This window comes from Schistocerca serialis, chromosome 3, assembly GCF_023864345.2.
Source record: "Schistocerca serialis cubense isolate TAMUIC-IGC-003099 chromosome 3, iqSchSeri2.2, whole genome shotgun sequence".
NCBI lineage: Eukaryota > Metazoa > Arthropoda > Insecta > Orthoptera > Acrididae > Schistocerca > Schistocerca serialis.
This window is the reverse complement of record NC_064640.1, coordinates 309,725,705-309,749,742: the sequence shown is the minus strand read 5'-3', so window position 1 is coordinate 309,749,742 and position 24,038 is coordinate 309,725,705. Positions and strand designations below refer to the sequence as shown.

The window sequence follows — 24,038 nt, the reverse complement described above, 5'->3', positions numbered from 1 at the left end:
TAGACCTACAAGTAAGTAACAGAGCCGAAGTGTTCGAATCAGTTAGTCCCCTTCCGAGTTTTCGACCACCTGGCGCACGTCGGATTTTTTTTCCACCACTTCCGCGTCAATGATAAACACACACACACACACACACACACACACACAGTTCCCAGCGGAGAAAATCTCCGACCCGGTTAGGAATCGAACCCGGGGTCCCATGATCTAGAGTCATCAACGCTAACCGCAAGACCACGAAGTGCTGACGGTAGTATCAATGGCTGCAAGTGTTACAAAGAATGTTAAGAAAGGCAGGAAAATATTGTTTACCTAGAAAGAGTTACAGGATGCAAATTGCTGAGTATCTGAGTAGTTAACATCAAATATTCAGCTCTGGGGGGGGGGGGGGGGAGGAATGTGGAGCACAAATGGATAGAACTGTAAAGCATTCTACAGTATTTGTTAGATAAGTATGTGCTGAGTAAGGCTGTGAGAAATGGGTTCACCGTGGTTCATTCGCCGTGTTAGAAAGTGGCGACGAAAGCAAAGAGCGTCATTGCAGCTTTGAGCGGAGTCAAAGCCTCGTTGACAATTAAAAGCTTAACGAAGTCAAAATGAGCGTATGGAGAGAAAAGCAAGAGCGTTAACGAATTCTAGAGTAAAATTTTGTCAAACCGATATGACCAACACTCCCAAAGAGGGTTAATCTTCTTCAAAGTTAGTAACGGATGAGAAACATCCGCATAACAGCTCCACAGGCACTGAAATGGGATACGAGAAAGAGAAGGCCGTAATAGTTAGTGACTTAGGACTTCTAAAATGTTTCGCTGTATAAGACGGTAGTATGCTCAGTTGTCTCACTCATAACACGAACGCCGAAAGCGATAAGTAATCGTTGAACAACTAAAATTGCTCACAGTGGCTGGACCTGATGAGATAGCTTTGTGAACTTCTACTGAGGTTATGTTTAACAACTGCTCCCCTTCTAGCAGCAGTCAATGATAAATCATTGTAACACAGAAAGATACCAAGCCATTGGGAAATAAATGGTAGGTGATTCTTGTTTTGAATAAGGGTCATCGGACATATGAACATTATAGTCCTATATAGCTGACATCATTCTGTTGCAGAATTGTGGAGCATATCGCGTTATAACGTTTCTGGACAACGGAAATCTCATTTCTAAGCTATGAGCAAAAAATTGAAAAGTACCAGATTTTTTGCGATCCTTTAACTGTTGTCAATGTGCCAAACTCGAAACTTATAGTCAACATCCCAAGAAACTTAAAGAAACATTTTATATACGTGCTTTCGAACGTCCACTTGCGGGTTTCATCTCACAAGCTGATCTATGTGCTCTGTGTTGTGGTGTATGTGTGGAGCGTTGACTTCTGTACACCATAGCGCCGCGCTGGATTAGCCTAGCGGTCTTAGGCGCTGCAGTCATAGACTGTGCGGCTGGTCCCGGCGGAGGTTCGAGTCCTCCCTCGGTCATGGGTGTTTTTGTCCTTAGGATAATTTAGGTTAATTAGTGTGTAAGCTTAGGGACTGATGACCGTAGCAGTTAAGTCCCATAAGATTTCACACACATTTGAACAATTTTTCTATACCATAGCGGCGAGTGATTCTGGATAGTATGGCCGCTTAAAGGTTGTTGTTGGGCGTGTCGAGTGACCCGTTTATCCGCTGTTACTGTCCACGATAGTCAACGGGTAACCTTGTCATTTACTATTTTTTTTATTTTCCCCAGCGATTGTGAACCCTTGACATGGTGACACAGGGAAATCCGAGTGCCTACATGACTTCGGAGTAGGGGTGGGAAAAATCGATAGGTTAAAACCGATATCGATATTTTGGCTCTGAATAACCCATATTTTTCGGTATTTCTTTGGTCTCAGTTACAACAGGTGTTTTTATTTCAACTAATAACCGGATAAAAAACCGAAATATCAATTAGCCATAGCAGGAATACTAAAATTTTTCATTTTAAATAAACCCTTTTAAAGAATAAGTAATTTTCATTCGTAAAATTTGCGTTGCTTTGAAATATTGCGTTATTACAGAAAATGGGGAAAAGTGATCAGTGCAACAAACACATGGCATAAGAATTAGTACAACATTGCTGAGACAGTAAATGACTGCTTGAAGGTTGTCCGTCGTGGCGAGAGACCCTTTTATCCGCTGTTACTGTCCACGATAGTCAACGGGTAATATTGTCATTTACATTTCTTTTTTATTTTCCCCAGCGGTTTTGCACCTTTTAGATCAGTGGACGTCAAACTTTTTCGCTCAAGAGGCAATAATCACGGTGTGTTGCGACACCTCTGGCCGCATACGTAACGATCTTATTATTTATAGGTAACATATATAAATTAGTATACTATAAGCGCCACATACACTAGCTAGACAATCATTCTTCACACGCGCCATTCGCGAGTGGAACAGGGAATGGGAGATCAGTTAGTGGTACCAGAAGTACGCCGGCCACACACCGTTAGGTGGCTTGCGGAGTACGGTGCAGCTGCAGATGTAGCAAAAGTAACGGAATCATAGGTTTGGACTGTTCTCTGTTTGAAATTACTGTCTCCTTTACCAACCCCAAAATTGTGACACTGTAACTACCAAACAAGGTGTTGTCTGTGTGAGCGGATGATTAATTGATTAATAACAGCAATTGTACTTATATTTAAATGCAGTATGCAACATTAAACACAGTCATAAATGTTTACAAACATGAATCGCATTTGAAGATGACCGTTTTTGTAATGCGCATTCACTAATCCACGTTACATTAGTGTCAAAATGTATACCATAGCAGCTGATCGGTAGGACTCGCGCGTGCCCGTGACTTATCTGTTGTGGAAGACGAACAATATAACATTCCTTCCGCCCTCACATCCCCTAGCCCCGCATTGACCAAACTATTTTCCCCTCTGTCGCTGAGATAAGTGGCCAACTTTACATAGCTCACGGTCCGATGCACAAACGTCAATTAAGTACATCTTAAAATATTACTGTCTCTGTATTTTTGTTTCTTACTGACGAGTTTTGGAAAGAGATGTCAGGGTTGCCTGTCCTCAGGTGCTAGAGCAGCCGTGAGGCACCACTCAGCTGAATGGGTGTCAAAGTCTCTGATAGGTACATTTTTAACGTGCCAGCTTAGGTGGATGGGTGGCGCCGAGGGTGTTGGCGAAGGACGGGGGGGGGGGGGGGGTGCTTTTAGAGGGACCATTATCCGTTTTATTGATGTCATGTCAATGTTGCTCTCCTACGTGATGATGCCACAGGAGGGCGCGAAGCGGGAGGGATGAAAGGGCATAAACATCCTTTGCGGCTTCGGATCACGTTCAGATTTCGTCGAATGGTTTTGACCGGTTCCTAGTCGTTCCACGCGGTCTATCAGAGGAAAAATTGCGGTGGCACTACACTCGAAAGGGGGCAGGTAACGTTTAATGTGGTTGCACTCCCACGATGTCCTTATAGAAGGGTTGAATGGTCAGGAGGGTGTCAGCAGTGTTGAAACTTGTCCAGAACATCATCTTGTTGCCCATCGCACTGCAGACTTTCGTTTTCAACCGCGGAATGTGTGGGAATCAATGCCCCAAGGGAAGGCGTGGTTTCAGTGACACCCTTTAAGCCACCTCCTTCAGCTTTTCGTGTCGATTCTGAGCAGCAATATGTGTGAAATGTTTTCCTCTGCCACTCATAAGAAAAGCACGCGATGTTGACGCTAGGTGTCACGGTTCTGACTTCTATCGCAGAGGCGTCCAAGGAAGGGGTGAAAAGTGGGTAAGGGAGAATGTGACGACATTCCAACATGTGACACGTCCACGACGGCGTTGGGCATAACTGCGGTGAAATTTTGTGCCAATGTGAAATCAGTAACCCACCTTACACGTCACATAAACTCCTGAGGTGTGGCCTTTTTTTCGCATGTGTCGACACCTTGATGTCTGAAGCGTCGCCAAGCCCGAGGGTATGTCAGATCTATACGTTGGAATGGGAGACAATTACGGGGTTACGAAAAAGTGATACTTTTTTATTTTGCCCAGTATGTATGTATGAAAGATTGTCACTTGATTTTGTGTGTGTGTGCGTTCGTAATTGTTAGGACAAGGTTTGAATGAACGAAAATTTTTGGAAAATACCAGGAAAGTCGGAAATTTTGATGGTATTTTTGTATGAAAAGCTCAATGAAAGAAATGTGACGGCCGGTTTGACAGTTCCGCTGTCACGTGTTTTCATTAAAAACAGTGACGTTCAGCTCAGTTCTGTTGTCACATGTTTTTCCAACAACAAATTCTGCGTTGAATATTGATATTTTGCGAAAAAGAATACAATTGAAAGCGATATTTCAGTGTGCTATTGGCGGTTATCGTATCTTTTAGTGTGTTGCAAAAACTGAATTGATGTCAGTTCGTTGTAATTTGGTGTGCTGCAAACGTTCAATTGATTTCAGTTCGTTGCTTATTTCTCTAGAAATAAGTGCCATCAGTGAGGCGTCGAAATATCTGTCGGTGTGCGCGCAACGCAAGCCAACTACATGAGAATTAGTCAGTGAGACTGGCGAAGAGCGTACACAGCGTTCGGAAGCAAATCGAGTAAGTTTCTCAAGCGCGATCCATTATGACTCCGGAACAATGAATTTCGATTTATTTAATTTCAATAAATTCATGAACTTACTGAAATTGTTTTGCTTCAATTCACACAAATTAAAGGAAAGATTCCGTTGGATGAATCCCTTCTCGACGAACAGACTGACAACGCACAGCCAAAATTATTATAGATATTTACATGTTATACAATAAACACTTTCTGTTAATCCGGGCCGCCCGAGGTGGCCGAGCGGTTCTAGGCGCTACAGTCTGGAACCGCGCGACCGCTACGGTCGCAGTTTCGAATCCTGCCTCGGGCATGGATGTGTGTGATTTCCTTAGGTTAGTTAGGTTTAAGTAGTTCTCAGTTCTACGGCACTGATGACCTCAGAAGTCCCATAGTGCTCAGAGCCATTTGAACCATTTTTTGTTGATCCGGCTGCGAGAAAGAATATGCTAAGCTGTACTGGAAAAATGTGCGGTTTTGTTTTCCTTTTCGCTGTCATTTTTAACAGAAAGGAGGAAAGTTGTGTTTGTGGCTAACTTTATAATCCTATCGGTTCATAAATGAAACCCATGCGAAATACAATAACTACAGTTACAATCCTTAATGATACCAACCGGTTTCCCCACTCATTTTGACTTCTATTCCCAATCAAGATTCCGTTTGCAATAACAATAAATGAGGTCAGTGGGAAGGGGGGAGGAAATGGATATAAAGAAGGGGACGAAGATATGGACAGAGATATGAGGGAGGAGGAGGTGGATAAGAGAGTGTGAGATAAGAGATGTACAGGGAGTGGGGTAAGATGGTGGACAGAGATAGAGGAGAGGAGGAAGAGATGGACAAAATAGGGGGAGGGGGTGGAGGACAGGAATAATTAGAGGGGGGAGAAGGAGATTAGCACAAATATACTATACCCATCATATTTAGTAATTGCGAAGCATTGCTGCGTTCGCTAGTGTAAGTTATATATTCCTGCTTGGACGTAGATTGCAAGCTAATCACAGAAACTACTGTAGGGATGTTCTCAGGTTTTGACCGATCGATTGATTCACGTGGAAGGTGTATATAATTTATAAATATTTCGTGGAAACTGGCTGAACTATTTTGAATTAAATTCAGCCGCCGCTGTGAAAACGATGGCGTTGCGGTCTACCGGTACAGCCGCCGCCCAAATCATTACAGCAGCGAAGCGTGAGCACAGTTCGAGTCGTACCTGGCGGTTTAGCGAGTGCCTGACATCTGAAAAGTCGCGGAATAGAATCCTGGTCGGACCACGGACTTCCGTCTGTGCTTTTTAACCTAGCAAACACCTCTCGATTATGGTGGAGGTTCGCCAGAAACGAAACATGTTTCGGATTCCACGTTCAGGTGTATCTCACCTTTTCCCAGGTGGGTAACTGGATAGGGAGACGCAAGTCGTCGAAGTGATGTCTAATTGAAAGAGTTGCACCAGGACATTTAGCCACACGAAATTATCATTATCAAAATTTATACAAATGTACATAAATTCTCCTTCTATATATGTTATACATTAAAGTCCCCTGTTGTGTTTTTCTGTCCGTATATGTTTGGATTCGACTGTCAGTTGGTATACACATTTCTCCCTTCTCTACATGTGTAAATTGAAGTTCCCTGCTCTCTTGTATCTGTACGCACGGGCTACTCTCAGGAACTACTATAAGAATGTAGATACTTGCGGGGGACTGGCCTGGCCGCCGCGAGCACCTGTGGCGCGGCGGCGCCTTTGAGAACGGCTCGCATTGTTAGCGGTTTGCGGTCGGGCCGTCCGCTCTCGCCTTTAGGCGTTACAGTACGCCGGCTCGTGGCGTTTGCTACTTAAATTGTGTAATTTGTTCAGATATTCGTATACCTAACGTTCGTCTTCGATTTTTCATCATAAATCTACGCAGTCGCCCGCAAACAAAATTACCGCTAGAGTATATGCTAGTTTCTCATTGTCGTATTACAGCTGTATCACAGAATGTCATCAACCCTAGCATGGAAGTATTTCACGAAGTGTGGTATAAGTGATGTAAAATACTCCATTTGCTTTAAAACCTTAAAAACGGGAGGAGCCACAACAAACTTGCACTGAAAATGGAAAGCAGATAGTCTGCTGCCTGTGTCTACACAACATACCTTTATCTGCTTTTAGCACTTGAAAACGGACAGATTAACACGAAAAATAGAGTTCTTCAACCTCAGTTTTCGCCGTTTATCACTGACTATTCGTAATGTCTAAATGGCGGTATGATCCCCGATTACAATGTGATGTTTGAGCAGAGTTTCAAAAAATTACAGTAAATAGGAGAACACTGGTGTTTTTTTGTAGTAGTCAACCTCTTACCACTTTTCGAGAAAAGTAGCGAATGATAGACGGACGAAGTTTTCTTTTATTTGCCTGTTTAATATTTTGATTCTATGTATAGTGTAACTGAAGAAGTGAAAATTTTTGTCTTTGTTCGATTTCTACGTCTGATACTGGAAACAATAGGAATAAAAAACCTAAAATCAGTTATTTCATTTCAGAAACCGGTTATTTGATCGATTTCAACAGTCTGGTTAAACTGGCGTTGAAAAAACAAGAAGATATAACCGAAAACCGGTCGTTGCTTCGGCGATAGCCGCCATCCCTACCTTGGAGATAGTGTCCTGTGCGTCGGATACACGATTTGGCCACGATTAAATGCGCGCCTTGCCCATCCTGCGTGCGTCCGTCGCGTCAAAGACCAGAACAGGGTCTGACGTCATCCAAGGCACGTAACACGCCGAACTGTTGTATTCAGTGCGGCCAGCCTGGGTGGCGCTACAGTCTGGAACCGCGCGACCGCTACGGTCGCAGGTTCGAATCCTGCTCTGGGCATGGATGTGTGCGATGTCCTTAGGTTAGTTAGGTTTAAGTAGTTCTAACTTCTAGGGGACTGATGACCTCAGAAGTTAAGTCCCATAGTGCTCAGAGCCATTTGAATATTCAGTGCGGCTACAGAATCGTTCTCTTCAACACATTAGCCATCTCTTATTAAATCCCTCGTTAGTGTGCAGTGTATTACTCTGAAATAACATTAAACAAGTTGCATAGATTATCTTGAATGATAAGCCTACTAACTCCTTGAAAATGTTTATTTTTTTATTCAGTATAATGCTAAAAAAAAAATTCATTCGCTGATTGCGAGCATTGTCCGTAGATTAAAGTTTGACACATTTGAAATTTCTGCACTCATCACAGTGAAGTGACACATTCGTACTTTTAGCAAATGCTGAAAAGTAAAACGATTACTTGATGTTGAAACTAGGTTTCATCCCGTAAACTACTTGAGAGTACATTGTTTTTAATGGAGTGTTCCGTTTGGGTGTTAGGAATTAAAACGCTGCCTTCTACGTCAATTTTTGCAATAGTTGTGCCGGAGACACCGTTGCGCATCTACGCTAGTTTGTTGTGTTTTCTTATCGCATCGTGTGCAGTAGCTTTTTCAAGAGTGTCGACAAGCGAAAGCGGATTCCTGGTGGTGAAATTCGCCAGTAGGTGGGACGCGTGATTTTTGTGGGCGTGCGCCGCCGCTGCCGCCTTCCGTGTGCGCCACTCGTTCAGCGGCGGGTCACGTGGTCTCGCTAACAAGGTCGTTCGCTTAGTATTATCGAGCACGTAGGGAAGTGTGACGTGTTTCTGAAGGTGATCCAAAGAGCCCCCTCCTCTTCCCCGCCGTGCCCATATAGGTTGAATTCCTGGGCAGCATGCCTGGTGGTAGGGAGAGAGAGAGAGAGAGAGAGAGAGAGAGAGAGAGAGAGATAACGAGGGAAAGCTCTCGCACACCAGTCGTCGGCTGGAGATGTGTGACGAGCGACGAGCTCTCGCGGAGCTGCGGGGTATCCTCATCAGCTCATTGTCCAGGGAGAATCTGGACGATTCTTCTCGCCGTCGTAGGGTCACCTTTCTGGACCATGCCGGCAAAGGTATGGCTGCCTTACGTAACCGCCCTGAAATATCTGTCGTGTGCTGTCATCTGTGACTGACCGATGTTAGGTGCTAACCGTGTACTTTGACAACGTTGTGTGCGCTCCTGCTTGAGTTTTGCGGTTTCATTTCGAATCAAAGCCGTGTCCACGCTGTGTCATGTTGGGTCGATTGGCACTTGATTCATTTTACTGACTTGATGGTCCAGCTGAAGCCTCTTGTGACGATTATACAGAAGTTCGTTCCGAGAAGATGGTGTTAAGTTTGTGTCCGTGAACATCACTCTATTAACTCCTAGCGGTAAATGAAGAGTGTGCTACGGAAAGCTGCTACATACTGGAATAGTGTAAGTGTGTGTGTGTGTGTGTGTGTGTGTGTGTGTGTGTGTGTGGTGCAAGTGAATAGTATGAGTCGAGTGTCAGCTTCTCCTCGCTTTAATACGAAATGGCTTCTTCCTTTGCACCCATTTTTGTCCTTTCTTAATTAGATTGTAGTGAACGGTGATTGTCTATAAATATAATCTGTGAGATCGTACCCTCTTTAAAAACCTTCGAAATCTGTGTCATTCTGTTTCTCTGCAAAGTGCAGCTTGTCAGAGTTTCGGTCCAGCGTATCAGCCTTTGGCATTACTTCGTGCTTTTGTCCAAAATATTTATCACAACTGTATCGTGGAACTCATAGATAGACTAATAAAAGTGGAACATATGGCTGGCTCGTCTGTATCGCTTAACGAAGCTTCTTTAAGTGATAGTTACTATAGAAAACGATAACACAAATAAAAGTAAAAAAGAACATTTTAGAAACTATATTTCGGACTGACTTCCTCCATCTCTCTCTCTCTCTCTCTCTCTCTCTCTCTCTCTCTCTCTCTCTCACACACACACACACACACACACACACACACACACACGGAATCAAATGTGTGTGAAATTTTTTTTCAGTGCTACTGTTATGACAGTTCAGCAGTTGACTTCTCGGCACACAACCAGTTTAGTATTGCGGCAAAAGCAACGCTGAGTATGTCGAGTCGTTTAGAAAATACTTGTGCCTCATTGCTGTTTACCTTGCTCTCCTCGGCAGTTGCTGCAACTCAGCAAGACTTTGTACTGTTTGCATGTGACGCGCGTACTCTGTCCAGCTCACTTTACTGATACGTGGTCTGTGCCTTCTTCTTAATTTTACAGCGTTTGCCTTCACTATGTTTGGCCTAAGATCGTGTCAGTAATGGTTCTTCTAAATGCACTGTGAAGCAGATTTTGCAGTAACGTAAGCAGTCTTGGAGAAATAGTGTGAAATAAGAGAATGAATAAAAAGATTTGTTTAATATATATAGAGTTTCACGTTTGTAGAGATGTGTGGTTTAGACCAGTTTCATCGACGATCTTGTATTTAGACTTCCAAACATTCTCCTGGACATCACATCTCACGGTCCATATGTGGGTTTCATGTAGAAGTTTATCAGTCATACGTTTTCACGTAGAAGATAACTAAACTCCGTTAAAAACGAAAAATGAAACATTTTTGGAGATTTTAAACACAGTCTTTTCAATTGACCTCTAGTCTTTAATCACTGAAACGTCATTGGTGTAAGTTATATAACCTTCACGAGCGAATTGCAGGAAAGAAAACTGATCTCATGACGATTTTATTGCTTTGGTACTGACGTTTACCGTTAGTTATGTGCAAATCTTCAATTTCACCTACGCTGTGCTACTCCATTCATTATGATGTATTTACTGCATAGTTCTTATTGGATCGTATTTTCCTTTCTCTGTAATGCTTGTCCCATAAGGCGGTTTTTTCTAGTGGAGTGTCTCACTGTATGGACCTATAGCAGTCAACTACCTAAAGAGTTACGTTTAAGGACTCCTGACACGAGGTCCACCAACCTAGCGCTGTGGCGCAGTGATCGCATTCTGGAGGGGCAGGGTTCAAATACTCATTCGGTCTTCCATTATTAGGTTTTCGCTGGTTTACCTAAAAAATTAAGGCGACTGCTGGAACGGTTCCTTTGGAACAAGTAAGTGTGGTATCCTGTTCTGTCCTTGTTAAGCCAGAAATTGTGCTTTTTTTGTAATGACCTCGTCGTCGACGAATTATTAAATCCTACCCTGCCTTCATTCTGCGAATAGTTTTGGATAAAACTATTCCAAAGTAGTTCGCAACTTACTCAGTGTTTTACCGTTCCATCGATATCTATGTCAGCGAAGATGATGGGGAAGTTTAAATGGGACAACGTTTGGGCGGGCTATCGGTCGCGACCTTACAGATGGAACCATCGCATGAAACTGTTAAGCAAATCACGGAAATCTGGACCAAGGCGGCCAGGCAGGAATTTAAATCCTGTTCATTCCGATTGCAAACCCAAAATTTTAACTTTGATTCGCCAGGTCCGTATTCAGTAGAAGGATGTTTGTTTTCTCCCTAGTAGCATTTTCTTTGACCGCACGCAAACTAATCTGTTTATGACGCCTTATTAATGTGTTGTGTTAAAGGACCTTACGTACGAAATAATATTTTTCTGTTTCCACCGCTTGAGTTAGTTGAATATAACGTTTAGAACAACATTTTGTTTCTGAAGGTCATATACTTCTACAAACCGTTCTTCCCTTTACGTATTAAGTTCAAGTCCGGCTGTCTATTAAACAGCAATGGATGCATTGCATTAAGTAATTGTTATATCTACTGTTTCTAAGAAATGTTGGGAGTATCATCCATAAATCAGATCACCATTACTCGCAATTCAATTTCTGTATTTATGCTGAGATTTACTTTTTCTAATTTTGTTTCCGTTATACTACAGAACCTGTCGTAATCAATTTATTTATCCCTGCTATTATTTCTGGTCCTTCTGTTCATCTTGCAATCTCCTGTGTTATTTAAAGTTGAAACATTTGTCTCGTGATGAAGCTATTTGCGTCACGTAAATATTATCTACCTACTCCGTATTGCTCTCTTTACAAGTTCTATCTTTCAGATATTCCAGACATACCACTCCATACAAGTTATTAGTGAATTTGTGTAAATAATAGTCATGGCAATAGCGGCGTAGATTCTCCGCCGCTGCCATTTTAGTATATACATACTCTGTAGAGGTATCCTGTTGCCACCCGTGGGTTCAAATGGTTCAAATGGCTCTGAGCACTATGGGACTTAACTACTGAGGTCATCAGTCCCCTAGAACTTAGAACTACTTAAACCTAACTAACCTAAGGACATCACACACATCCATGCCCGAGGCAGGATTCGAACCTGCGACCGTAGCGGTCGCGCGGTTCCAGACTGTAGTGCCTAGAACCGCTCGGCCACTCCGGCCGACTGCCACCCGTGGGCATGTTTCAAAGGAGAGTTTTGATCATAACAGTTTCATCCAGTTTTAGCTTTATTATAGGTTTTTTCGCTCCTGTTAATCAAGGTTCAAACCCATTGCTACTCACTCGCAACTCGTATGAAACAGAGAGCTTGGTACAGCAGTAAACCGTTTGTTTTCTGAACGGGAATCAAACGGAAACATAAGTATCACTTTAAGCGGCACAGCTTAAACGGAGAATCAGAACAAGAGGCTCTACTACTACACGTAAAGAGGCTCGTCACGTGGAAATCTGCAGAAAAAATTCTTCGTGCTGTGTTGATATGCGTAAAACATCTCTCACTGTTGTGCTGCCCGTGACAGTGTTACGTCTAGCATGTCGATAAAGCATATCACAGACTCCAGGCAAGCAATCTGTCTTTCCTTACGTGCCTCCCCCTGTCATATTACACGAACAAATTCATCGTGAGTGTGATGCTCATGACAGCTCAGTTCGTAGTCCGAAAATTATTTTTGTAGAATAATGTGGCGTCAGAAGAAATGAGCAGATGGATATCTTTTCTTTTTTTTTTTACATTGAAAGCAGCAAACTCAAATGTAACGGCAACTCATCAAATAGGATTGCGAAAAATTAGCTTCTGGTGAGGCGCAGGCTCAAGAGTATTCAGTTACTATCGAACACACATGAATGTTGCATTCGGAACTCAATCGTTTTGGCGGGCAGTATGGCAGAATGAGCTGTCCCAAATTTGGAAAAAATAAAAAATACCGGTATTTTTTAGAAACTCAAAAAGCTTTGGAAAAACTTCAGATCATACAGAGAAATATAGCTTATGGCTTAAGTGTCTTAAATCGTCTTCCATGTTCCCGAGAAGTGAACCTTTTTTTCATTCAATGAATTCAACGAATTCCAGATAAATTACATACTGGCTATGAACATATATGTGAAAATCAGGGTGTTCCACATAAAACCGGTACGCTCACGTTCTGGTTGATCATCTCTAGTCAAATTTCTTGTCAGCGATGTCTGGATGCCCATGGCCACCACTTCCAGCCTCTCTTATAAACAGGTAACTGCATGTTTTTAAAATTATAATTATGTATTCTTTTTTAGTTAGTTAATTCTTACTCGAATCTCGGGCGTGAGGCGTACCGGTTTCATGTGGAACATCCTGCAGTTCCATAACGGTTAATGGCATTGCTGTGGTCTGGACACCAAATTCGTTTGATCCATATCTTAAATTCGTATGTTAATTTTTCCTCGTGTTTCGTCTTAAACGACATACTAGGGAGAGAAATTTTTTATCTACGTTAAAACTGTCCTCAATCCGTGGGTTGGGTTGATCGCAAAATTGCTTTACTTGACATGGTCCTATTGAAGATGATATATCCTTACTTTCTTCCGAATTGTGAAATATCACACAGGGAAACTAACGGTTGAACTACCGAACCGCGGTACAGCTTGGCATTCTTCACGTACGGCACAATGAGCTGCCACAGGTGAAAAAGATTTGAGTAACAATAGGAAAAAAGACCTGAGGCCGCCAAGGACTGAACGTGAAACCTTTGAGCTTGTATTTTGTCACATAACCTCTAAGCCAGATCTAAGAACTAAGAAAAATTAATGGTATCGTCCGTTGTAGAAACACCGACTTATTAAGAGGAAGACACAGTGAGAAGTGGTGTAATTTATTTGTAAATAAGTTTGATTTAAGTGGTTCAAATGGCTCTAAGCACTATGGTACTTAACATCTGAGGTCATCAGTCCCCTAGACTTAAAACTACTTAAACCTAACTAACCCAAGGACATCACACACATCCATGGCCGAGGCAGGATTCGAACCTGCGACCGTAGCAGCAGCGCGATTCCGGACTGAAGCGCCTAGAACCGCTCGGCCACAGCGGCCGGCAAATAAGCTTGGAAAAACGGTCCATAACACCATTCGGATTCGCGATTTCATTGATAGTTAGCAATGCACGGCAATAAAAGAAGACAGGTTGTCAGTCTGGATTTGTACATGACGTTGTAAATGTATAGGTAGTACATATAAAGTAACTGTCAAGATGTTTTGTTCGAAATCGCAATAAAATAATTTCTTTGGAAATAGGGAAGCGATGTAACTTTCATTAGCGCGACTTTCAGTTTAAACAACATGTTCCTCGTAAGCAGTCGAGCTTAATTCTTATTTCGGTATTTAGCTAAAAACGAAGTGTAGTGTCGTGGCGCACAGTTTTCTCGCAGGCAATTTGCTTGAGAATCGACCAGTGAAGAAGCGTTTCTATCGTGGAACGGTTACTTTTCTGCTGCAGTTTGAGATAGTAATAGCAGCAACATGGATACACAGAGTTAATAGCATTTGCTTCAGAACTTCGGCATGGATGGTAAAAAAAAAAGCGACTTCTGCATTGTCAGCCTTAGTGAGCTGTACGCAGCGTTACGTAACGATGAAGATAATTTTTTTTATTTTATTGCAGTTTTCGTTGAACAGGCATATTTTAAAGAAGATGCAATATACCCTTACTCCTCAATATTTAGTGATATTGAACGTTTTTTCCTCAGTACGTTGATGTTAACAGCTTTTGTGTTATATGCATGCAAGATCGCCTTGAAGCACCTGAGCGTGTTGGGAATGTGTACAGGCGGACTCCGCGAGCCGCAACGCTTGCTGCCTGGGTGTGGAGGGTCACGCGTGTCGCAATTTCCTGAATGGAGTTGCCGCGGTGGTGACGTCACCCATCGCGTCACCATATTTAGTCCAATTACCTTCAGCAGCGGAGTGCCCTTCTGCAAGGGGACATTCGTTCCAGCAGCCAAGGTTTGCGCCCGTCCTTAAATATTGGTTGATCAACTGTCAGACAACCATTTCTTCGTGACTGAATCATTTATTAACCTCGCCGATGAACTTAACAAATGAACATTAATTTCATTTCGAACATTATATTCAGTATTCACACATGCCGGTCAACATTTTGTAGGGAAGAGAAAAGTGAGGCGCTGAGATAAGACAATGCTAAAACGTTAAGTAATTTGCAGAATTAAACGTACTGTCTGCTTCAGTCGTAAATAAGACATTCGCAATCCTCAGCCAATACCATCTTAATATGAATAAATCTAAGGTAATTTTTTTTAGACAAATTCGGTTTGCATGACCATCTAATAAACGTAAAAAGTATCGTGATTGGTGACCTGCATTCCAGTGCATGTCGTTTATTATAATGCCTACTAAGGCTCTTCATGTTTATCATACTTCTATCCGTTTTTGTAGTGGACGTTTTCATTGCATCACTCATCTTCATTTATTTACAACCGACCAAAGTGCGTTGTGCTACCGCAGCGTGCTATGTTTTAGCCACTTCAGCCACAGCTGGCTGCAAAAAATACACAGCCAAATACGCCTTTCTGTCACTATGTACCACACTGCAACTAATTCCTTTGTAATAATAGCCAAGTCTACGATCGCGTTGAAATTTCGCGAAAAGTTATTAATGTTATACCTAGATCGTTACAGTAGTTTTTGAAACACTTTTGATGCTCAACATGTGTATCGTTCACGTTCATATAATTCTACTGCGTTCAAAGTAATTGTATAGTATTTGATGTGTAATGTTGAAGTAGGCGATTTGTCCCTATTATTCAGTGTATATACCGTTTCTTTGAAGTCCCTTTTGCGCTTGCCCCTGTGACCGAGCGGTTCTAGGCGCTTGAGTCCGGAACCACGCGGCTGCTACTGTCGCACGTTCGAATGGGGATGGATGTGTGTGATGTCCTTGGGTTAGTTAGGTTTAAGTAGTTCTAAGCCTGGGGGACTGATGACCTCAGATGTTAAATCCCATAGTGCTTAATAGTGCTTAGAGCCATTTGAATATTTGAAGTCCCTTTTACTGTACAGGGAAAATATCGCGATTTTTTTGAACAATATTCGCAATTATCACGGTGCTTCCATCAAAAGCGAGCAGGGTGGCGCACTGGTTTGACACTGGACTCGTATTCTGGGGGACGGCGATTCAGAGCCTGTTGTGACCATCACGATTTAGGTTTTCCACGGTTTCCCTTAATTTCTTAAAGACCAATTCCGGGATAGATACTTTGAAAAGGACACAGCCAATACGCCCGTCGGATTATCGGCAAGGGTTGGTGTACCGCCCAGCTTGGATGTGGTTTTTAGGCGGTCTCTCGCTTAGTGAATACCGGACTTGCGCCTCAGTTACGCGCTTCGCAAACATTTCGAAAAATTTGCTTACTCTTACATGAATAACACTACACCCAGACAGTATTGTGCACATGTTCCTCCTGGGGGTTAATGGGGTGGCGACAGGAAGGACACCCGGTCGCCCCTTTAATTAAACATGCCTAATCCTTTAATAACCATGCCGACCCTGCGCCGATGCAGGACAAAGGCACAATAAATAGATGAAGATTGACAGGACTTTAAATCATAGTTTTCCGTCCTTCCTCCCATCGCAGCGCATTTCCAGTTTCATTCATTGTGTTTATACAGGGTGACCCAAAAGTCAGCTAACATTTGAAAATTCAATACTTCACGGAATAATGTAGGTAGAGGGGTAAAAATTGACACACACGCTTGAAATAACGTGGGGTTTTATTGAAACCAAAAAATTACACAGAGTGACCAACAGCCGGTGAGTCGTAAGATACAAAATCAATAATTAGCATAACAGTTGATTTTTTGCTGAGACGATTTTCTTTATAACAAATGATCAGCATGTTGGCCTTCATTCGTCGACAATACCTGTAGTCTAGGTACAGTGTTGTGCACAGTATTTATAAATAGGTATAATGACAAATTGCCGTCCGATGTTGTCTTTTAGCGTCCCTAATGAGATAGGACGATCACGATTGACTTGCGATTTCAGGCAAACCCACAACCAATAATTACGCGCATGGACGTTGGTTGGTTGATTGGTTGGTTTGGGGGAAGGCACCAAACGGTCATCGGTTCCATCGGATTAGGGAAGGATGGGGAAAGAAGTCGGCCGTGCCCCTTCAAAGATACCATCCCGGCTTTTGCCTGAAGCGATTTGGGGAAACCACGGAAAACCAAAATCAGGATGGCCGGGCGCGGGTTTTAACCGTCGTCCTCCCGAACGCGAGTCTTATTGTGCTAACCAGCGCGCCACCTCGCTCGGTGCGGATTGAGGTCTGGGGACCTGGGAGGCCAAGCACGACGAAAGTGCTGAGGCGACTCAGTACGCAATCCTCACCAAACGATGTGCGCAGATCTTTCACACGTGTTGTAATATGGGGTGGAGCGCCATCCTGCATAAAAGTCATACCTTCTAGCAGGTGTTCATCAGTCATGCTAGAGAGGATGCGACTTTGTAACATATCGGGTGTACCTCGCACCCTCATGCACCATCACTGGCGCGTTGCTGTCTAGCGCCATGTGTTGGTCGGTTTTTGGACTCGTTTTTGGTTTTAAATGGCTCTAAGCACTATGGGACTTAACATCTGACGTCATCAGTCCCCTAGACTTAGAACTACTTAAACCTAACCAACGTAAGGACATCACACACATCCATGCCCGAGGCAGGATTCGAACCTGTGACCGTAGCAGCATCGCGGTTCCGTACTGAAGCGCCTAGAACTGCTCCGCCATAGCGGCCGGCCGTTTTTGGTTTCAATAAAACTTCGTCATTTCAAGCTTATGTGTCGAGTTTTACCACTCTGTCGAAATTATTTCACGAATTAGTGTATTTTAAATGTTAACGGACTTCTGTGTCACCCTGTATGTAATTATGATATTTGCGGCACTAAGAAGGATACTTGCGACTGAAATAAACTTCATACCAAACATTAAGTAGACTAGAATACACAAATACGTAAGTAGGATTACAGGCCGGCCGGTTTGGCCGAGCGGTTCTTGGTGCTTCGGTCTGGAACCGCACGACCGCTACGGTCGCAGGTTCGAATCCTGTTTCGGGCATGGATGTGTGTGTTGTCCTTAGGTTAGTTAGGTTTAAGTAGTTCTAAGTCTAGGGGACTGATGACCTCAGATGTTAAGTCCCATAGTGCGTAGAGCCATGTAGTAATTGAATTTGTCTCGAATCCCCCATATGCTGTCAGAGCTTGGTATGGTTCTAGTGGGTAATCTCCTCTCAGATTGTATGTATGCCACTCCACAAAGTATCAGTAATGATTTCTGGGTGAACTGTGACGAGCAGGTGCCCGACAACCAGCACTCATATATGTCCTATGGACCACTATTCAGATAAACGTTCAGGCTGGGAAAACAGTGGTACCCGTCGTTCATCGAAGAATGATGGCAATTACCCTTTACAAATGACTGAACCATGTCTTATCGAAATCTGGACCGAGCCAGGTGACGTAGGTGGCACACGGACTGGCATTCGGGAGGACGACGCGACGGTTCAGATCCTCCTCCGCCTATCCAGATTTTCCCAAATAGTCTCCAGACAAATGCGGCGATGGCCAATTTCCTTCCCCATTTTAGCCTGTGCTGTCGACAGGACGTTAACCTCTAAACTTCCTTGTTTCAAAAGCTGATATGTGATTGCCTGAAGGAGGTGCAGTACCTCGGGCTCAGAAACCTGTATGAGGCAGCAACTGCGGGACAGATTTGTTTTACTCGTGAGAGTCGAGGTCACTCGTCGTATGCCAATGGCGCTCCAAAGCATCAAAATCTACTGTATGTTTGTCTGTTATGCCGCTCAACGCGGCGGCTACGAGTTTGCGACCACCAAGCGTCTAACACGTATGTGGCTATAACTGTAGGACAGCTTGAAGTATATCTCAGTACCACTACACTATATTTTTCAATGTGAGGCTTTTGTGATTTCTGGATAATGCCCGTCAACGAAATGACAAGGAAATGAAAGAAGATAGATTTAATATACCGTCAAGACGAGTTCATTAGAGATTGGTAATTACAAGCGTGCTACTGTTCCAGCTAACAGCAGGTGACACCCAAGTTTCGACACTGAAATAGACATCAGTTAAACACTCAAGCGTGCTGCACTACGAACGAACTGTACTTTCCGTACTGTCATGCAGGTAGGAAGGCAGTCATTTTCTGCTGTCATAATACACTGATCAGCCAGAACATTGTGTGTACTATCGATAAAAACCCGCCCAGGTGATAGCAGCGTTACCTGGCGAAGAATGGCTGCTAGTCCGACACACCCACGGTGCATGTGGTATCATTGACTGCTGTACTTATGTAGAACGTGGAAGGCGCGCGATTTATCTGAGCGAGGGCAGATTATGATGGCCCGGAGGCTCGGCACGAGTACTTCGGAAACTGCACGACTTGTTGGGTGTACGAGGAGTACTATGGCGAGTGTCTTCAACACGTAGCGAACTAAGGTGAAACCACGTCCAGACGTCGTGGGGTTGGACGGCCACCTCTCATTACAGATGCCGGACCACGTAGGCTGGACAGACTGGTGAAACAGGACAGGCGGCGTACTGTGGCGGAACTAACATCAGACTTTATAGCTGGGTGGAGTAAACGTGTATCTGAACACACAGTGCACTGAACGATCCTAACGATGGGCCTCCGCAGTCGACGACTCATGCATGTGCCAATGTTAACACCACGACATCGGCAACTACGACTGAAATGGGCACGTGACCATCGGCACTGGATGTTGATGGTATGGCATAGCGTTTCATAGTCTTATGAATCCCGATACCTTCTTCATCACGCCATCCGAATCCGTCGTTGTCCAGGGGAACAGCTCCGTGACATCTGTACTTGGGGCGGAGACAAGCTGGCGGCGGCTACATTATCCTCTGGAGAATATTCACGTGGGTATCCATGGGTCCAGTGGAGCTCGTGCAAGGTATCCTAACGGCCAAGGAGTATCAAACACTGGTTCAACAACATAATGCGCCATTGCAAAGACCAGGAGTGTGATTCTGTTGTTCGAGAAACACAGTGGCGATTTCCAGCTGATGTGCTTCCCCATCCTCCCCAGCCACCAACTCGCCAGACCTGAGCGCGATCGAACACTAGAACAGATACCATCTTCATACAAATACCATCTTCATATTACTGGAATTAGTTGGCTTGTGTGTGTAGATGTGTGTGCCAACTCCCTCCAGCGACCTACCAAGGCCTCGTTGCTTCCATGCCACGACGCGTCACCGCTGTTATCCGTGCCAAAGGTGGACATAACGGCTGTTAGCTAGGTGGTCATAGTGTTCTGGCTGATCAGTGTACAAGGTGCGTTCCATAAGTAATGCGACCAAAATCTTAAAAAATCATTTGTTGAATATATTCGTACAAATAATCAAAATTTTTCAAAATAGCACCCTCTTGCGTCGATACACTTCTAGAGGCGGTGTTTCCTTGCCTGGGAGGCATAATGGAATGCCTTCTCCGGAATGTCCTTTAGAGCTGATGTAACATGTGCTTGGATGATTTCAATCGCGTCCCAATGTTTTCCTTTCATGACTCTTTTTAACCGAGGAAACAAAAAAGAAAAAGTCAGCAGGAGCCAGGTCAGGACTGTAGGGAGGCTTGGGAACCAATGGGGTCTTGGTCCTGGCCAGGAAATCGTTGACAATGAAGGCGCTGTGACGGCGCGTTGTCGTGGTGAACTTTTCACGTGTCCTTGGATGTCCCTTCGGCAGCGCGAGACCCTCCTTTTCAGTCTTTTGAGCACTTGCAAGTAGAAAGCTGATTTCACTGTAGTCCCGGTAGATACGAATTCGTGGTGGACAATGCCTCTGACGTCAAAGAAGCCAATGAGCATGGTTTTGATCCTGGACTTGCTCATGCGTGCCTTCTTGGGACAGGGCGACGATGGGGTGTGCCACTCTGAACTCTGCCTTTTTGTCACAGGGTCGTACTCAAAAATCCACGACTCATCACCAGTGATAACTGAGTTTAAAAAATGAGGATCATTTTCACACATTTCCAACATTTGTCGGCACCGAAGCACTCACATGTGCTTGTGTTCGTCGGTCACCACTTTTGGGACGAGTTTGGCACACACCTTTCTCGTGTTCAAATCTTCGGTCACAATGCGGAAAACGGTTGTTTTTGACATATTTAGAGTTTGTGCTATCAATTGAAGGCTCAGCCGTCTGTCAGAGTTCAAACAATCGCGCACACGCATCACATTTTCGTCGACTCGTGCGGTTGATGGTTCGTCGGTGATCTCCTCTCGGCCCCTTCATGAACGACATGTGCCGTTGGAGCCGGCCGAAGTGGCCGTGCGGTTAAAGGCGCTGCAGTCTGGAACCGCAAGACCGCTACGGTCGCAGGTTCGAATCCTGCCTCGGGCATGGATGTTTGTGATGTCCTTAGGTTAGTTAGGTTTAACTAGTTCTAAGTTCTAGGGGACTAATGACCTCAGCAGTTGAGTCCCATAGTGCTCAGAGCCATTCGTGCCTTTGGAAAACTTGTGATTTAGACAAACAATCAGTCCCAAAGGCATGCTGAAGTAATGGAAACGTTTCGGTGGCGGACTTCTCAAGTTTAGCGCAAAATTTGATAGCGTACCGTTGCTCTACAGAATAATCCATTGTGCCGTGTTACATGAACTCAAAACAGGGTTGACGGAAACGCACATCCTGACTCTCCGGCAGCTCGCAGCCGAATGAAACAAAGAGCGTTTTGAAGCTAACACCCCCCTCCACTTAGCTCAGCCGGTTACAACACACTGTGGTGTACCGTAGGGCCAGAAAAAATTTGTCGCATTACTTATGGAACGCACTCTGTATTACGTTGTCCAGCAGCTGCTCAGCTCTGCGTACACGACCCTCTACTGTCCACAGACATAGCAACATGCTCTGTACAAGCCGCCATGTCACGGTATAACGAACACATTTTCCATAGAACGATCATAATATTCCGTTCGAACTCGCGCACATGTTAATACGGTGCTCTTACACGTTGACGATTTTACTGTTTGCTATCACGCTTCCACTTTGTACACTATATGATGAAAAGTATCCGGACACCTGGCCGAAAATGACTTAAAAGTTCGTAGCGCTCTCCATCGGTAATGATGGAATTCAGTATGGTGTTGGCCCACCCTTAGCCTTGTCGACAGCTTCCACTCTCGGAGGGATACGTTCAATCAGGTGCTGAAAGGTTCCTTGGGGAATGGCAGCATATTCTTCACAGAGTGCTGCACTGAGGAGAGGTATCGATGTCGGTTAGTGAGGCCTGGCACGAAGTCGGCATTCCAAAACATCCCAAAGGTGTTCTATAGGATTCAGGTCAGGATTCTGTACAGGACAGTCTATTACAGGGATGTTATTCTCGTGTAACCACTCCGCCACAGTCCGTACATTATGAACTAGTGCTCGATCGTGTTGAAAGATGCAGTTGCCGACCCCGAATTGCTCTTCAACAGTGGGGTGTAAGAAGGTGCTTTACACATCAATGTAGGCCTGTGCTGTTTATAGTGCCACGCAAAACAATAACGGGTGCAAGCCTCCTCCATGAAAATCAAGACCACACCATAACACCACCGCCTCCGAATTTTACCGTTGGCACTACACATGCTGGCAGATGACGTTTACCGGACGAATGTCCATACGCACACCCTGGCATCGGATCGCTACTTTGTGTACCGTGATTCGTCACTCCACACAACGTTTTTCCACTGTTCAGTCGTCCAATGTTCACGCTCCTTACACCAAGCGAGGCGTCGTTTGGCTTTTATCGGCATGATGTGTAGCTTATGAGCTCGACCATGAAATCCATCTGGATAGATGTCTGCTTATTACACATTACGGCCCTCTTCAACTGTCGGCGGTCTCTGTTACTCAACAGACAAGATCGGCCTGTACGCTTTTGTGCTGTACGTGTTCCTCCACGTTTCCAGATCACATCAGAAACAGTGGAGCTAGGGATGTTTAGGAGTGTGGAAATCTCGCGTACAGGCGTATGACGCAAGTGACACCTGATCACCTGACCACATGAAGTCCGTGAGCTCCGCGGGCCCCCATTCTGCTCTCTTACGATGTCTAATGACTACTGAGGTCGCTGATATGGAGTACCTGGCAGTAGGTGGCAGCACAATGCACCTAATATGAAAAACGCATCTTTTTGGGGGTATGCGGATACTTCTGATCACATAGCGTATGACGACTGTACTGTGACTAAGCTTCACATAACACTGTCGGTCACTGGAGCATGTGTACTGTTGGGCCAATATGATCTCTCTCTCTCTCTCTCTCTCTCTCTCTCTCTCTCTCTCTCTCTCGCTCTCACACATACACACACACACACACACACACACACACACACACACACACACACACACACATTTTTATTTTAACGACTTATGGACAGTAAATTGCACTTTAGAAGATTCAATTATGACTGAAGAAGAACCATTCAAAAATTCGAGGAAATTATTGATGATATTATGCAATATTGAAAAAGTAATGTAATCGTGGAAAATCAGGAGACCGATGCTAAGATAACGACGCCCAAAGACAAGTGACAGCTTTTGTATTCAGAAAACCTCAGCCAGAAATTAGTTTTTGATGCTAGTTTTCCACATAGTGAATTGTGTGTTTACTGCTTAGTTGTAAATCTTGGTTACTCTCCACCGACAGAGATACTCATTCTCGCCAAGTATAGGGAAACTTAAGTGCACAAGAGAAGCAACAATCTAGTCCTCATTCTTGTGTTGTTTCAAAACGTATGTAGATTCCTCGTTGCTGTCACAGAATGCCCAAGAATTGCATCATTAGGCAGCGTTAAAACGTCCCTCGCCCATCATATAGCGGTAATTTGTCGTCCTTAGATCAAAATTAGGGTGAATTCGTGTAGTTTTCTATCGACGAAGAGGAACTGCGTGCTCGGGCAGGAAACAGGAGTTAGAAATTTATGAGATAAAATTTTTGAAGTTTTTTGTAGAAAACAAATTAGTACTCTCCGTAGCATACTTTTTTAATTAAGGACTTCTGAACTTCTCGTTTATATTTGATCACTCATTCAGACGTGTCATTAACTTCATATACTTCAGGGAAGCAATTGCCTTGCGTAGTAGCTGAATCTTTATATAGCTAATTTATTTGCAAAATTCAATTTTAATTTGTGATATCAAAATCCCTTTTGTGTCCTCATGCTTCATTTATTTGATCATTTCCATTTAAATTAATTGATTTAGTCACGGGTAAACTTTTTTTAATTTTATTGCTTACGAAAATAAATTCGTTAACACAAAAGTGAAGCGTACGGTAGT

General features: G+C 43.8%; 1 protein-coding gene across 19 annotated transcripts in view; it reads left to right on the top strand.

The window, feature by feature from the left end:
• LOC126470108 (ensconsin-like) overlaps positions 1–24,038 on the top strand; it is a 406,217-nt gene that overhangs the window by 182,909 nt on the left and 199,270 nt on the right. For 3 of the 19 annotated variants that reach the window (XM_050097701.1, XM_050097700.1, XM_050097692.1), the window contains exon 1: positions 8,401–8,532. The exons of the other annotated variants lie outside the window; for them this stretch is intronic. In XM_050097701.1, the coding sequence (XP_049953658.1) occupies positions 8,409–8,532 (124 nt within the window). In that variant the 5' untranslated portion in view covers positions 8,401–8,408. Of the gene's footprint in view, positions 1–8,400; positions 8,533–24,038 lie in introns of those variants that run through there. 19 annotated transcript variants of the gene reach the window in all.